Consider the following 12,909-nt stretch of genomic DNA (forward strand, 5'->3'; position numbering starts at 1 on the left):
TCGTCACTTCGTGCCCGTAACTAGGGTGAATGGGGGTTTTGTGGAAAAGCGTCTGCTGAGTCAGATGACGACCAGACTATTGTTCCGTTTAGTTTGTCAAGCCGTTCATGAACACGAGGCCTCACAAGCTGCTGACTTAGTACCTTGTTTAGGACCTTAGAACACATGCGCCACTGTCCTTCCAGGCACCGACACCGGATTATGCCTAATGGCTTTGGTCGATTCTTAAGCATTGCCTTTTCCGTGACAATACTCAGTAGCCAGTCAAAAATGTACTTTATACTGTGAGGACTTAAAGTCGTGTGTACCACTGCTTGGAGCAGGTTCAGGGTACTACCTTAATACGCTGTACTGGACGACCAGCGGGTGGCCAGCCTGTTGATAGCGCAACAACATCTAGCACATCCATGAATTCCACCTTGATACGTCCCCATTCCTGCTGCTCCAATGGCAAAAGCTCGATCGAAATCCTTGATACAGAGCAAGTTTAAAAGTCGCCAAAGCGACACGCATGCTCAAATCCGCCCTCTCTTACTGTGCTGTCGACTCGACCGCATAGAGACCCTGCCTCTCCTTGTTGAGGCACGGACTCAACCCCATTCATTATACACTAAATACAAGCTACTGAAGAAACTATGACATGCTGGCTCCTAGCGCTTCTTGGTAAGCTAAAGCCCATGGCGCACAGCTGTGGCCGCATGCGCGCCTCTCGTTGGTTTAGCCATCACCCACTTAGGATTACATTGTGTACAATAGTTCAGCATGAGAGCCACAAGCCACAATCATAGGACCCGATCTAGAATTGAGGTGCCAACATGCTACCTGAGCCTGACAAATTCTTGCATTGTACATCTCGCCACCAAGCAGGAGTTGTGGGGACTGCGCTAAAGAGTGAACGGGCAGGCTACACTCCTGCGCCGTCTCCTCGGATAATCGGCCCCATTTACATCCAGTGTCGGTAACGCTAGCAAATCTTTACCATCAATGTACTTTTGTCTGAGCAAAGAATCGATCCGTAGTGGGCTTCCAGCAGGGGCTTAATCCGCTGTGGTCCCATTACTGCGCGGCATTCTGTGTGTGGGACTTCTAGTTTCCAGGATACATGCTCTCTTATCCCCAGTATCCTTTCCCCTATTTCGTTGCTCAAGCTCTCTGGCTTTGTGTATGAGCTTGTAGTTCCGAATTGTGTGACTTCAATTTCTACAATTGAGGGGGAAAATCTGTTGTTCGGTTGTTGGGAGCTGCGTAGGAGCACTGGTACCCTCCAGCGCTTGTTTCTCGTCTGCCTTATCCTGTAGACCTGGTGCGGCCAGCATAGCCCCGACGTCCATGGGCTCTAGATTCAAGTGTGGCTCTTCACTCTATGCCAAAGATCTACACTGTACGTTTACATACTTTTGAAACCTCGAGTATTACACCAATTGTGGAAACCTCACCGCCGGTTGTTTAGTCACGAATTCGCTGTCCTCCCTGCGACCATTCAAAGTGACACTTTGAGTGGACCTTAGATAACCCACTGATAAAACGACGATTCGCGGTGGAACCTTTGCAAACGAGTCGTCTAAATTCTTTTGCATACCAGTCGATTGATAGTCTTGCCCGTTTACGTTTTCTCAGTTAGCCAAGTTTGCTGTTGCGCTTGCCTCGGCACAAAATTAAGATTCCGTGTCTGTTTGAAAGCACGATGTATAGTAGTTCCTTCTGGCAGACAACTTCCTCTGCATGATTAGAGCCACCACTATAGTGCCTCTCCCTCCAATAAACATACGATAAGGAACAATTGTTTCTTTTTATCTGCGGGGCACAAAGCTAGGTACATCTCCAACGGGCCGATAACATTCTCGAGAACTTGCCCATCCCTGCAACCTTTACACTTTCTGGCTAGCCTGACATCTCACTGACGCATCCTCAAATATTGGATCTGCTGATTAGCCATGCCGTTCTACCAGCTGTGAAGCTGCTCCGTCCACATCAGCTTGCAGGCCGCCCTCTGCCGCCCCAATGGGCGTGGTGCCGCCGTCAAGTTCCATCGCCAGAAGTTACTTTTGCCAAAGATGTTGCCGAAAATTCAGATCATTGGGCTGCCAAATAGCCTAATGAAACCCCTGGAAACTTGTGCAAGCGGAAACAGTTGTTTCGAAATATGAGGTGCCACCATTTGTAAGAATCCATCTAGGGTCCACTCACCAGACACTTACATCTAGATCCAATACAATCTTACTACGGAGTTTGCGATGGTCTTTAAAAGAACCCCCGTCGACCCCTGCCCAATTATTTCAACGCTTCGAAAACAAGGAAAGATAGACAGCTACGTTCCGCCTCGTTGCATTATCGATACACTCAGAGCACTCACAGGTAGCAGGCACATCTGGAAAGCAGCTGTCTATGTGTGGCCTACCACGCCATTTTCGGAAAGCCCCTCCCATCACGCTGCTACACATCGGGACTAGGCGAAAATAGGAACAGTGACCCCCAAGGCTGGGTAAGCATCAGCAGACACAAGCGAATAGGGATGAAGACTCAGTGGCAAACGAAAAAGTACCGACCGCCGGAAATGGTAATGCAGTCCTGTTTTTATTTGAAAGCCAAAAACTGTACCCTTGAATCGCAGCTTCTTCATTCTTTGCTTTCAGTTTCGCCCGTATGACGACTTGGAGAGATTCTATAACTCCAAACTTGCTCGCAACGAAAATGGCAGCTATACGGCAGGCGAGCCGTGACCTGTTCATCGCTATAATGGATTCTACCAGTTGTTCACTTATTTTTTCCTAGACTTCTGAGTTATCCAGCTGGGGAGAAAATAACTCGTGCTTGCTACTGGAATTCGCCGCACAGCATTCCAACCTCCAAAACTCGTACGCTGGCTCCTTTGTCTGCCTCCTAAATGTGGCAGTTTTCGCTTAGGTTGCATCCATATCTCTTCCTGAGTCTTTACTCCCCCCTTGTTACCCTCCTGTAAGCTTCGCAAACTCTTTTTTCCTGTATGCGTAGTATTTCTGCCCGTCCACCTTTCCTAAATACTCATCTGATTCCTGCCTCGCCCTGTTCTGCCCCTGCCCGCGATGTGCACCATATATTCTGAAACCTGAAAGCTTGCAGAGAGAGTCCGTAGCTGAAGTGTAACGGCAGCTCTTCCTTTCTAACCAGTTACAGCCTATCTGCTAACAAGCCGAGTACACTATTGTTTTCCTGGTTGTGCCTTCGGTTCCCATCACATGCCGCCCCCCTCGCGCGGAGCACAACGGGCGATGTGTACACGATGAACTGAAATATACACTATTTCTTCGTTGTGCCTTCAATTTCCATCACATGCCGCTCCTCTCGCGAGGAGCGCAACGGATGATGTCGTCTACACGGATAATCTGAGACACATACACAGCACCCAAACCTTGACATCGGATACATGAGCCCTCAGCTCTCGGAACATGGTTTGGCAGCTGTGCCTGGGGTCAAGGTACGTACAGTGATCTGCCTACTGCAGCCTCTAATCCTGCGGTTTACGTTACTGATGTTGTAGTCAGCTTCTTGGCGTGATCGGTTGTTGTGAGTTTGTGCTTTATGCTTCGTTGGGTTGCAGCCGACTTACCATCTCGGCCGCCTCAGTTGCAAAACAAAGTTGAGAAAGTTTGCTCTTAAAGGCCTCAAGAACCCCCAACTGCTTCACGTCAATCGTTCCTCCGTCTCCTTGCACATCCACTCCCATCGTGTGCTGGCCCTCATGGTGCTGCGCCCGCAGCTGAGAGACGATCTCTGCGCTATCCAGTCCTAAAAACATAATACAGGTGTAGCCGTAGAAAACCATCAAAAAGAGAACCGCCACGGCTGAGAGGGAGGGGGAGAGGGACACGGCGGTCTAAGCCGTGAATCACAGTTTTACCGACAATCGAGGAAAGCCCATGTGCAGAAAGACAAACCCTACATGCTCACCTGCATTGTCGAGGATAATAGTGGGGATCTGACGAAGCGCTCGTGCAAAGCTCTCGACAGCCAAGCTCTGCGAAAACCAAGGTACAGAAACCCTTATCAAATGCATAGGATACGCCGTCATGAACACGTCTTCTGCGTTACGGGCAACGACTGATGAGGCTACAGAGCAGCCTCAGCCAAGGCCCCACTTCGTGGATATACATATATATAGTCTTTAACTTGGAGAGAACATTAAGCATTTCAGGTAGTTAAGCAGCACGGTATGGGGGAAAATACCTCTTTTCCAGGAACTTTCTTCGCCAGATCCGAGACAGCTGCTTCCATGGCCATTTCTGCCGCGCCAGCGCCGCAAACAAGCAGCAGCTGCTGCTCCTGAGAGCTCAGCAGACCCTGTCCGAGGCCGTCTGCGTGGGTTACCATCCCTGCTGCTGCTTGTGCTGCTTGCTTTTGCTCTTTCTTCTGCTGCTGCTGCTGCAGCACTAACTGTGACAAAATTGCCAAAGCGTCATGCAAGGAACGTTCTGCCTCATCTAAGCCCTGCTCGCTGCTCCCCCGCAGAACCACCGTGCAGGCTCCGCCTATATGCAAACCACATAATTTGAAGCTAACCTTGGACACTTCAGACGCGAGGCCAGCGGCGAAAAAATTCAAGAACTTGCGGCTTCCGATGACCTCTTTCTGAGCAGCAACCCGAGCAGCAGCCTCAGTAAGAGCTTACCAGCTTTGCAGCCGGAGAACCTTATTGCGGTGTCCTCGCCAATGACTACCTCTTCCATCTTTGCGCAAAAGCCCAGTGGAGCCTGCAGGACAAGAAAACGCAAAAAAGCCCCAGGATTGTGAATGTTCAAGCCTGATCGCCAACGATATCTCTTCACGTGTAAATCCTAAATCCATAACCAAGGGCCTCAACCCTTGAAGCAATACCGACCCGATGCTGTGTAGCACCACGAGGTATGCCCCAATACCTCAAACTATACACAAAAATAAATCTTTTGAGAACTTACATCTGAGGGAGCATCGAAGGTTGACACGATTTCGGCCCCTAGTGCTGCTGCAAGGCGTTCCATGCCGTCAAAGTCTGAGTGCTCGATGGCTGCTACACCCGCGGCTTTGAAAAGCTGATCGGGGTAATTGTAGATCAGCTGACGATTTATGAAGACGTCACAATTGTAAGCCAAGATCTTATCAACCTACAAACATACACCCCGTCCTAAACCGCACACCCTGAGCACTAAAATCCCAAGAAAATAGAACAAGGGCTACGCGGGAAGACTGCTCCGTTTGCAGAATAAGGAGCGGCACAGTACAGAGAGATACACCTCAGTCCACCAATTACTAGAGCTCATGAGCTGCAGCAAGCCCGAAACAACCGAGCACACCTTTTGCTTCATTTTCTCCTTCTCCGCCAGCTCGAGCTGATGAACCGCCTCAAAGGAGTCCACTTTGACCCGCGCACCGAAAATCTTGATCTTGTCAGTGTCCATTGGGGTGTTTGCCACCATCACCTGGACGCACAATTCGAGCGACACTTCGAAACCTATATGTAGCTGCATGGATCATGCACAAGTTGCATGCAGTAAATGACAATTTGTTTCGATACTGACAAATGCAGTGCACCTAAGGAAGTGCCAATCAAAGCTCTAAAATTCAAAAGTTATGCACTTGCCTTGCAGTTCTCCTTCACTCTGGGCTGTCCAACACCTGCACCACACAGACCTAAAGCCCTAGAACTCCATAACCCTCACCGACCGTTCCCACACCATCAACACACACTGACTTGGGAAGAAGACAACAACAAGGAATCTTGCAATCGCGAGCTTGTGGCTGAGAGATGAGCATTCAGCAGGGGCTTGCAGCTCGATCGTACCAATCCTCTTCTCAAGAATGAAGCCGTCGTCTAAGTATGAGTCTCGGAGGGTGCCTCCGGGTTTCTTGAGTATGTGAATGAGATCCAGAGACGCAGCGTTCTCCTTCAAGCGCATCACTGCATCGACTGCGATTCTTGCAAAGTGTTCCTGCACAAAAAGACAGCCCACACCCGAGACTGTAGAAGCTGAGCCTTTAAGAAGGCCTCATCAGTCCAGAATGCACCAGAGGCCTACGAAACTCCCTGGACAGCAGACGAATCTGCAAGTTGCAGTTTAGAGCTTAGCCTGGGTGGCTCGCCTTGTCGTGAGTCAATAGCTTCGACGAGAGAGTGGTGCGGGCAACATTAAGGAGACACTGCTTCATCGAGACCTCATCAGTCACACCAAATGCCACGGAGGCCAAGCGTTCCCTTGCAGCTGCAGCTGCCTTTCGATATCCGCTGATGATCGTCTACGGCGAACAAGGAGGCGCAACAGATTTGAACTTGCGTTTGCTGCTAGGGTTTCAGAGTCTATGTCAAGACACCAAAGGTGACCGACACCAAGAGGAACGAACCATTATACCCCTAACTAAGGAAACTGCAGCAAACCTCTTACGCATGGCCTGATGCAGTTGTGCGTGAGCGAAAGCTGACCTGGGGATGAATGTTTTTCTCGACGAGTTGCTCCGCCTCGCGCAGCAGCTCAGCCGCCAACACAACAACGCCTGTTGTACCGTCCCCGCACACCATGTCCTGCTGCAACGCCAAGTCTGAAGAAGAACAGATTGCACCAGCATTCACTGCCTTTCTTAGAGATTATGCTTCAAAACTTTGGCGGGATGGATCAAAGGTTGGGCGTGGTGCTCCCAACAAAAGACCATCGGCAACTCTAGGATAATCTATACTCTCTGTCACTCGGATTGTAATTATGCATGCACCTTTCGAGATGCCTCTGGCCCCTGGCTCGCGCACTGATAGGCCTTTCCCCACCCGCCTCCATTTCTTTCACCGCCGACCCCTTCCTTTCATCGCCATACGCCGACCCCTTCCTTTCATCGCCATACCATGCATGCTACTTTAAATCCCTGTATCTTTCGAATTATGCCACCGTGTTCCCCTCTTGTTCTGGCTGTATACTTCTTTGTTTCCTTATTTACTGACAGTGACCCTTTTGCAAAACGCTCTTCCCCCCAACTATTCCTACCTGCGAGGATCTTAGCGGCCGGGTTCTCCAACCAGACAGACTTGAGGATAGTCGCTCCATCGTTTGTCACAGTCGGCTTTTCCCTCCGAGCAGCATCCACCTGCATGGGTAGAAGAATCTTATCGAGACCCTTAGGCCCCAGAGTCGATTTCACAAGGTCACCCACAGCAATGGCGCCCACAAAGTATTGCTGCACAACGAAGGCACACATATATACTTATAAATACATACATACGCATCTAAAGCCAGTTTGACTTGCACAGCTAGCTATCTGGACAAGTTTAAAGCTAGAAAGCAGCGTAACGAACCAACTCGCCAGATGGCGGCGAGCTTGCAAATTCTCAAAACGCATCCGCGGCGCGGCAGCACCACAATGAGAAGCGAACACTCGATGTTTCAACCGAGGAGTAGAGAAGGGGAGGATGGACGAAAGTGCGTATTCTACACGATTTAAATGGCAAAAAGAAGCAGTGAAACTCACCAGACGCGCTGTGTCTCCCTTGTCTTCTTGAGCCCCCTGCTTGAGCACAGAAGGCCCAACCTCCCCTTGCTGAGGCGCACACACAACCCTAAGCCGTAAACCCTAAACCCTATCGGTATTTTACGTCCAATTAATCTTAAGCTGCAAATCCGCATGCAGGTACTTCCACATCCCGCGTGGATAACACTGTGCCAGTGCATTGTTCAGAGGTGCACATTCATGGAGCGCATTCAAGGGATTGGGGTTTTTCAATGACAGCGCTTCCAAGATTCAGCCCTAGACACTCTTCTGAATGAGCAGATTTGGGATACTCAGGAAGCACCAACAAACCCCACAAGCCTTGGGGTCCTTGCTGGCGGATGACCGCGTAGATAACCTCACCACGGAGGGACCAACCCCTCCGCGATCCACACCTCGGAAATATTGTGAAAGCCTAAGGTGGGAATTCAACGTAGATGCGAGTGTCTGATGTGTATGTACAATAGTCCTTCTGGATTGGAGGGAACGAGACGCACCATCATCTTCGCGCAGTGGTTCCGAACCGACAAGATGGATAAAGACAAAGAAGACCAGCAAGTCAGCAGACCTCGTATTTAAGCAATAACTAATTAGCCTTAACGCAAAACCAGAGGCCGCTGATGCATGCGCAAGTGCTGTGGTGTGGCGGCTGTTCCCCGCCCATCGCCGGCAGCCCCGAGCTATCTGAAGCCTCATCTGTTATCATAGAGCCCCCCAACCCATTGGTTCATAAAAGATTGTTGATTGGGACTTATATGGCGATAAATCTCATGTGTCTTTCTTTGCATCTCGCATATATACCGTGAGGCCGTGCTCGGTCGTTGCCGCTCGTCGCGCCCAACTGTTGGCTGCACTCCGTCCTTCCTTTGGAGGCCTTTTGGTGAAAGCACAAAGGAGTACCTCACTAAATTAATTGTGTTGAAGGTGGAGTGAAGGGTTTGACCGCATTTACACCCCTCGATATTTGGATTTTACCCAGCTGGGTAGGAGCTTCCACAGATTGCACATCTTTTTTTGGGTGTAAAAACGTTGCACGTTTCGTTACGTAGTGCACATCTGAACCTTAAGACGAAAAATGGCGGACAATATCGACTACTACAGCCTTGAGGCTGGACGGAAGACCGACTCGGAGGAAGCTCTCTTCCGAAAGGAAATCCGACACGGTTTCATAAGGTGAAATAAAAACAGTTTACAACCAACACAAGACAATCTAAAGTTCGAACCCAATCACATACATAAAGTAATAAGCGGTGCTTTTAATGCATCCCCTGCGTGCTTTTGGTGTAAGGCAGCGGTTTGGCGCTGCCAGCCGCTGTTTGGCCCGAAGACATATCCGCTCAGGATATGTGGTATATGCTATTCATCAGGAAGGTGTACGGGATCATCTCTGCTCAGTTGCTGCTGACAACTGTGGTGACATCGCTGTTGTTGTTCATCCCTGGAGGAACGTCGTGGGCAAAGCAAAGCAGTGGATCAGTCATCATTGCCTCGACGGGTAAACTCGAACCAACGTCCCTGTCTGTCCTCTTCATAGCTGGCGCACTGCGGGTTGCGTTGTGGTGTTTTGACCGTTGTGGGAGATCAAAGTTTGTCTCGATCTAGCAGAGGAGCCTATCTGCATGGCTTTCGTGTGTTGGCCCCTGATAGTTCCAGACCTATTGTGTCTGTGTTGCTTCAGTGCTCATGTTGATTTCCTCCTTGGTCCTGATGTGCACTACCGCCCGGATGCGTTATCCCTACAACTATTTGTTGTTGCTGGTGTTCACTTGCTCGGAGGCGATGCTGGTTGCCGTAGTCTCTGCTTTCTACGCTGCCTCATCTGTTGCCTTTGCCCTGGGAGCCACGGTCGTCATAACGGTGGGGCTGTCTCTCTTCGCGTGTCAGACGAAGCACGATTTTACCTCCTGTATGGGGGTGATGTTCGTCTTGACTCTGAACCTGGTACTGTTTGGACTCCTTGCCCTCTTTCTGGGGACCTGGGCTCAGGTGCTGTATTCTTCGCTTGCGTTGCTTGTCTTCTCCTTCTATCTCGTGATCGACACACAGCTCATCATTGGCAGAGGACAACTCAGACTCGAAGAGGATGATTACATTGTTGCGGCGGTTATGATTTACCTAGATATCATCAACATCTTCCTTACTCTCCTCAGACTCTTTGGAGAACGCTCAGACTGATGGACGCTCTACAATTGTGTTGCATGTACTCCACATACAGCAGAAACATGCGCCTCATATACCTTCGTTACTATTTCTACAACTGCTTTTTGGTTAGGATGTGCTCGCTTGCATATTCCGTTTATGCACATGTGCGCACATGCACTAGAAGATGCGCGTATGGGGAGTTCGATGTGCGCATGTCCATGTACTTGCATGAATTGCAGAGATGTACACTTCTTCGTCTTGCTGAATTCGCTGTGCGGATGTAGCCCTTTAGGGCATGCTTCTGGGGTCTACGTATATTTGGGTAGCCAGCTGAGGTCTACGCTGACCCTGAAGCTGCGCTTGGCTCTTTGCCAAAGTGTATGGCCCCAGAGTTTCCTTTTTTAGTAGAAAGCCGTCAGACGCTTTTCTTTGCGCATCCGCTAACCGTGTGGCTGCGTCTTCCCATTCGTGTGCCAGTGTATGTATCTTTCTCCTTATCCTCTTCCCTTAATGTTCAAATGACCTCTAAATTGAGTTTTTCTCTATCTCCGTTGGCTGTCATTCCCCTACACTTCGTAGCTTTCTAGTGGCCCACGACTCCACGGTACTTTTGGTTTGGCGAGCTTACCCGAATCTGTGGGATCAAGGGCAGCCAGACCCTACCAGTATCCGTCTCCGCTGGCTAGCGGCTGGCTTGAATACTGGCAATGCTTTTACCACTTACCGAAGGCAAAACTATGGCATCTGCATTGTGCTTTTGCAAGGTGCTTCAATATCTTAGAAACATCCCTTCCAATGGTCTCATCGTGAAAACCCTTAGCAGCAGAAGTATACAAAAATTAGCAGCGAAAGTTTAAAGTTTTATTTAAGCACATCGGTTCATTCCAGCATTGGGGGATACGCATCCGGACTGCTCATCGCTGCATTCTCGGGGCACTCCAAATACCAGCATCGTGATCTAGATAACAATTAAACGCAAGAGTTTCCAGTACTCTTTCTTGTAACTTGGGAAACCCCACTGTGGAACGAAAAGAGTATAGGGACCAAGTCAGTCAGGCAGAGTTACCAGTTCTAAGTCAAACGACTAGTGTAGAGAAAATGAAGCATGGCTAGGCCCTAGTCATAATCGTTCTGGCTTAATATTAAGCTGATTTCACTGAATTTAGCGTAGGGCCAGAACTCGCTTTCTCCACGCATCACGAAGTATCCCCAATCTGCGGGAACGAAAACAGAACACTGTACCAAGCTAGCTAAGTTGCTTAGATTTCTAAAACATGACTGTAGTAATTTACTGAAGAAAAACTATATAAACGAAAGCAAGCCTACCAAGTGCTTCCTCGGAACGCTACTCTCTCTTCTTGCCCCCGCCCACGGAAAACCTGCCTTACGAGGATGGAACAGCTAGGATATCTAGGCGCCTAACCGTCGTAGATATCCATGCATTCTAGCACAATCTGCATAGCAGCTTCTGACAAATACACAACGTTCTTAGTGGAGTAGGTGAATCAACGCAGAGAATTTCTGCTACATCATTCATAAAGATTTACAAAACGATTGATTTTTTGGTTTGAGTGCAAAGTAACACTCGCTCGATACGATATGCATCACCCTTATTTGCTCGTGAGGTAGTTGCTCTATGCAGCAAGCTGCGAATGGTCAGACTGTTAGAGGGTGCATTAGTGCACACCCTAGATGTTGCTATTCCCAACGCCGAAACCCTGAGGGACACGGGCACGGAGAGGGGACGGTTCCTGTGGAACGAAGTATGGAACTTAAGTATGAAAAGTGTCATACGTTGCGGCAAGCATACCATAGAACTAGACGAACCGTGCAGCTGGTGGAAGGTCGCATCGTAATTAGACGACAGTAGTGTAGTTGCAATTACGCTGCTGCTCTTCATTTCCTCAGCCCAGAACTCTTTCGGAGGAGGGGCAATCGAAAGGAGGAGCTTGTCAAAGGAAAACGGAATAATTTAAGTTTGATCGAATTACGTGGGCTGAAGGTCTTCTTCTGGAAACAACAGAAGGCACGTTATTGCTTCGATGAGTGCTTCCTTAGGGAACTCAGTGCTAAATAGTGTGCTATCTCAAACAAACACTAGAGATAGCAGCATTGTGTGGACAAAGGGCTTCTATAAGAAAAGTGGTGTGCGGGTTTCCCGGTTTTGCATAGTTGTTCGTATCGATGCTCAATGTGGAGCGTCTTGGTAACTCAGTCTTAGTACTCCGAGGGAAAAGAAAAGGCGTCTCACAAGTCATTACGAGACTCACTTAAAAAGACTGCTGTGGAACGTTGGGAGTAGTACACTGTTGCTTGTTCTCCATCCCCTCTAAATTGTCCAAGGTCTCTTGTTTTTTGCCTTTAATGCCTTAGTAGTGGGGCAGGGTTAGCGACTGACGAACACGCAGACATAGAGGGATACGGATACTCCTCTTGTAGAGTTCTTTTGCTTGCTCCACCTGCATTGGTACATGGATATAATTGACACATCAAAATCAGTCACTGTTACGCTAAAACTCCATTTCTCTTACTGTCAAAACTGTCGATTAAATGTTGTTGGCGAGTGTAACCCTTCTAGCTCTACGGTCACCGTTCTTGCGATCACTAGCACCCCCCCAACCCGCAAAAGGCCTCTCGATCGAGGAACACCGCGCTGTGACACCGGAATTTATAATTTCAAAGCTAGAAAGACCGCTTCTGTGTTTGAATTTTTGTGTGTCCTTTGTACGCTTTGTAAGCCAAAGAAGGTTCTTGTTGCTTGTTGCGGCCCTTGGGTCTGCAGTCCTTGTTAGTCTCGCTTTGTCCTGGATAAGGAAGGGAACGGAAGACTTCAAGCATGCCTGCCTGTACATCTCCATCGTGACTGTAGCCTTCGTATTACTGCAGAGTTTATACTCTCCAAGCAACCCAGTTGTGGAGCCGTGAAGTACTGCGCTAGATCCCCTTCTCGCAAGCAAAGCGCAGTTTTCGCGCTCTTTACATAAGTTTGCTGCATATTCCTGTTCCTATTCCAACAAATGCCTTCTTCTTTCCTATAATGCTTTTTCGGGATTAGCCATGGCTCAGAAACTTTTGGCATCGACTTACAACCCTAAGACTCCTTGCCCATCGTGCTGCCTCCTGTTTGACCTGCTCCTTATGGATGAGATCCTGATCTGTGGAAAAACTGCGCCACAGAAAGCTTCGTCCCACTTCTTTCACTTTTGGGGTACGATAATCCAGTATCCGACTGTTGAGTTCTCGACATTCCCTTTTTACTTGCATAATACATATATATATATATCCGGG

At 48.9% G+C, this 12,909-nt stretch overlaps 2 protein-coding genes across 2 annotated transcripts; one reads left to right on the plus strand and one right to left on the minus strand.

Moving 5' to 3' along the window:
- Nucleotides 1–3,305: 3,305 nt before the first annotated feature.
- LOC34617619 (T-complex protein 1 subunit beta) lies at nt 3,306–7,524 on the minus strand. The gene is made up of 13 exons (XM_026335712.1): nt 7,462–7,524; nt 6,981–7,170; nt 6,431–6,546; nt 6,094–6,246; nt 5,795–5,942; nt 5,594–5,628; nt 5,307–5,432; nt 4,932–5,117; nt 4,646–4,727; nt 4,204–4,505; nt 3,928–3,994; nt 3,587–3,765; nt 3,306–3,362 (listed from the first exon to the last, which is right to left on the minus strand). Exons 2-13 carry the CDS (start codon nt 7,084–7,086, stop codon nt 3,306–3,308), a joined length of 1,557 nt encoding a protein of 518 aa, XP_026191497.1. The 5' UTR covers nt 7,087–7,170; nt 7,462–7,524.
- Nucleotides 7,525–8,554: 1,030 nt separating this feature from the next.
- LOC34617620 (protein lifeguard 3) lies at nt 8,555–9,654 on the plus strand. The gene is made up of 3 exons (XM_022730981.1): nt 8,555–8,652; nt 8,847–8,974; nt 9,158–9,654. The coding sequence occupies exons 1-3, from the start codon at nt 8,555–8,557 to the stop codon at nt 9,652–9,654; spliced, it is 723 nt and encodes a 240-aa protein (XP_022591240.1).
- Nucleotides 9,655–12,909: the final 3,255 nt, after the last annotated feature.

This window comes from Cyclospora cayetanensis, unplaced genomic scaffold (assembly GCF_002999335.1).
Source record: "Cyclospora cayetanensis isolate NF1_C8 unplaced genomic scaffold, CcayRef3 CcayRef3_contig_78, whole genome shotgun sequence".
Taxonomy (NCBI): domain Eukaryota; phylum Apicomplexa; class Conoidasida; order Eucoccidiorida; family Eimeriidae; genus Cyclospora; species Cyclospora cayetanensis.

Excerpts from the sequence above, each read along its gene's own strand:
- LOC34617619 (XM_026335712.1), bottom strand. The coding sequence starts at position 7,086 with ATGCAGGTGGATGCTGCTCGGAGGGAAAAGCCGACTGTGACAAACGAT. Across the intron at positions 6,247-6,430 it reads AGAAAAACATTCATCCCCAG|ACGATCATCAGCGGATATCG; the intron begins GTCAGCTTTCGC and ends TGTTCGCCGTAG. Across the intron at positions 3,363-3,586 it reads CAACTGAGGCGGCCGAGATG|ATTATCCGTGTAGACGACAT; the intron begins GTAAGTCGGCTG and ends TATGTGTCTCAG.
- LOC34617620 (XM_022730981.1), top strand. The coding sequence starts at position 8,555 with ATGGCGGACAATATCGACTACTACAGCCTTGAGGCTGGACGGAAGACC. Across the intron at positions 8,653-8,846 it reads ATCCGACACGGTTTCATAAG|GAAGGTGTACGGGATCATCT; the intron begins GTGAAATAAAAA and ends GCTATTCATCAG. Across the intron at positions 8,975-9,157 it reads AGTCATCATTGCCTCGACGG|TGCTCATGTTGATTTCCTCC; the intron begins GTAAACTCGAAC and ends GTGTTGCTTCAG.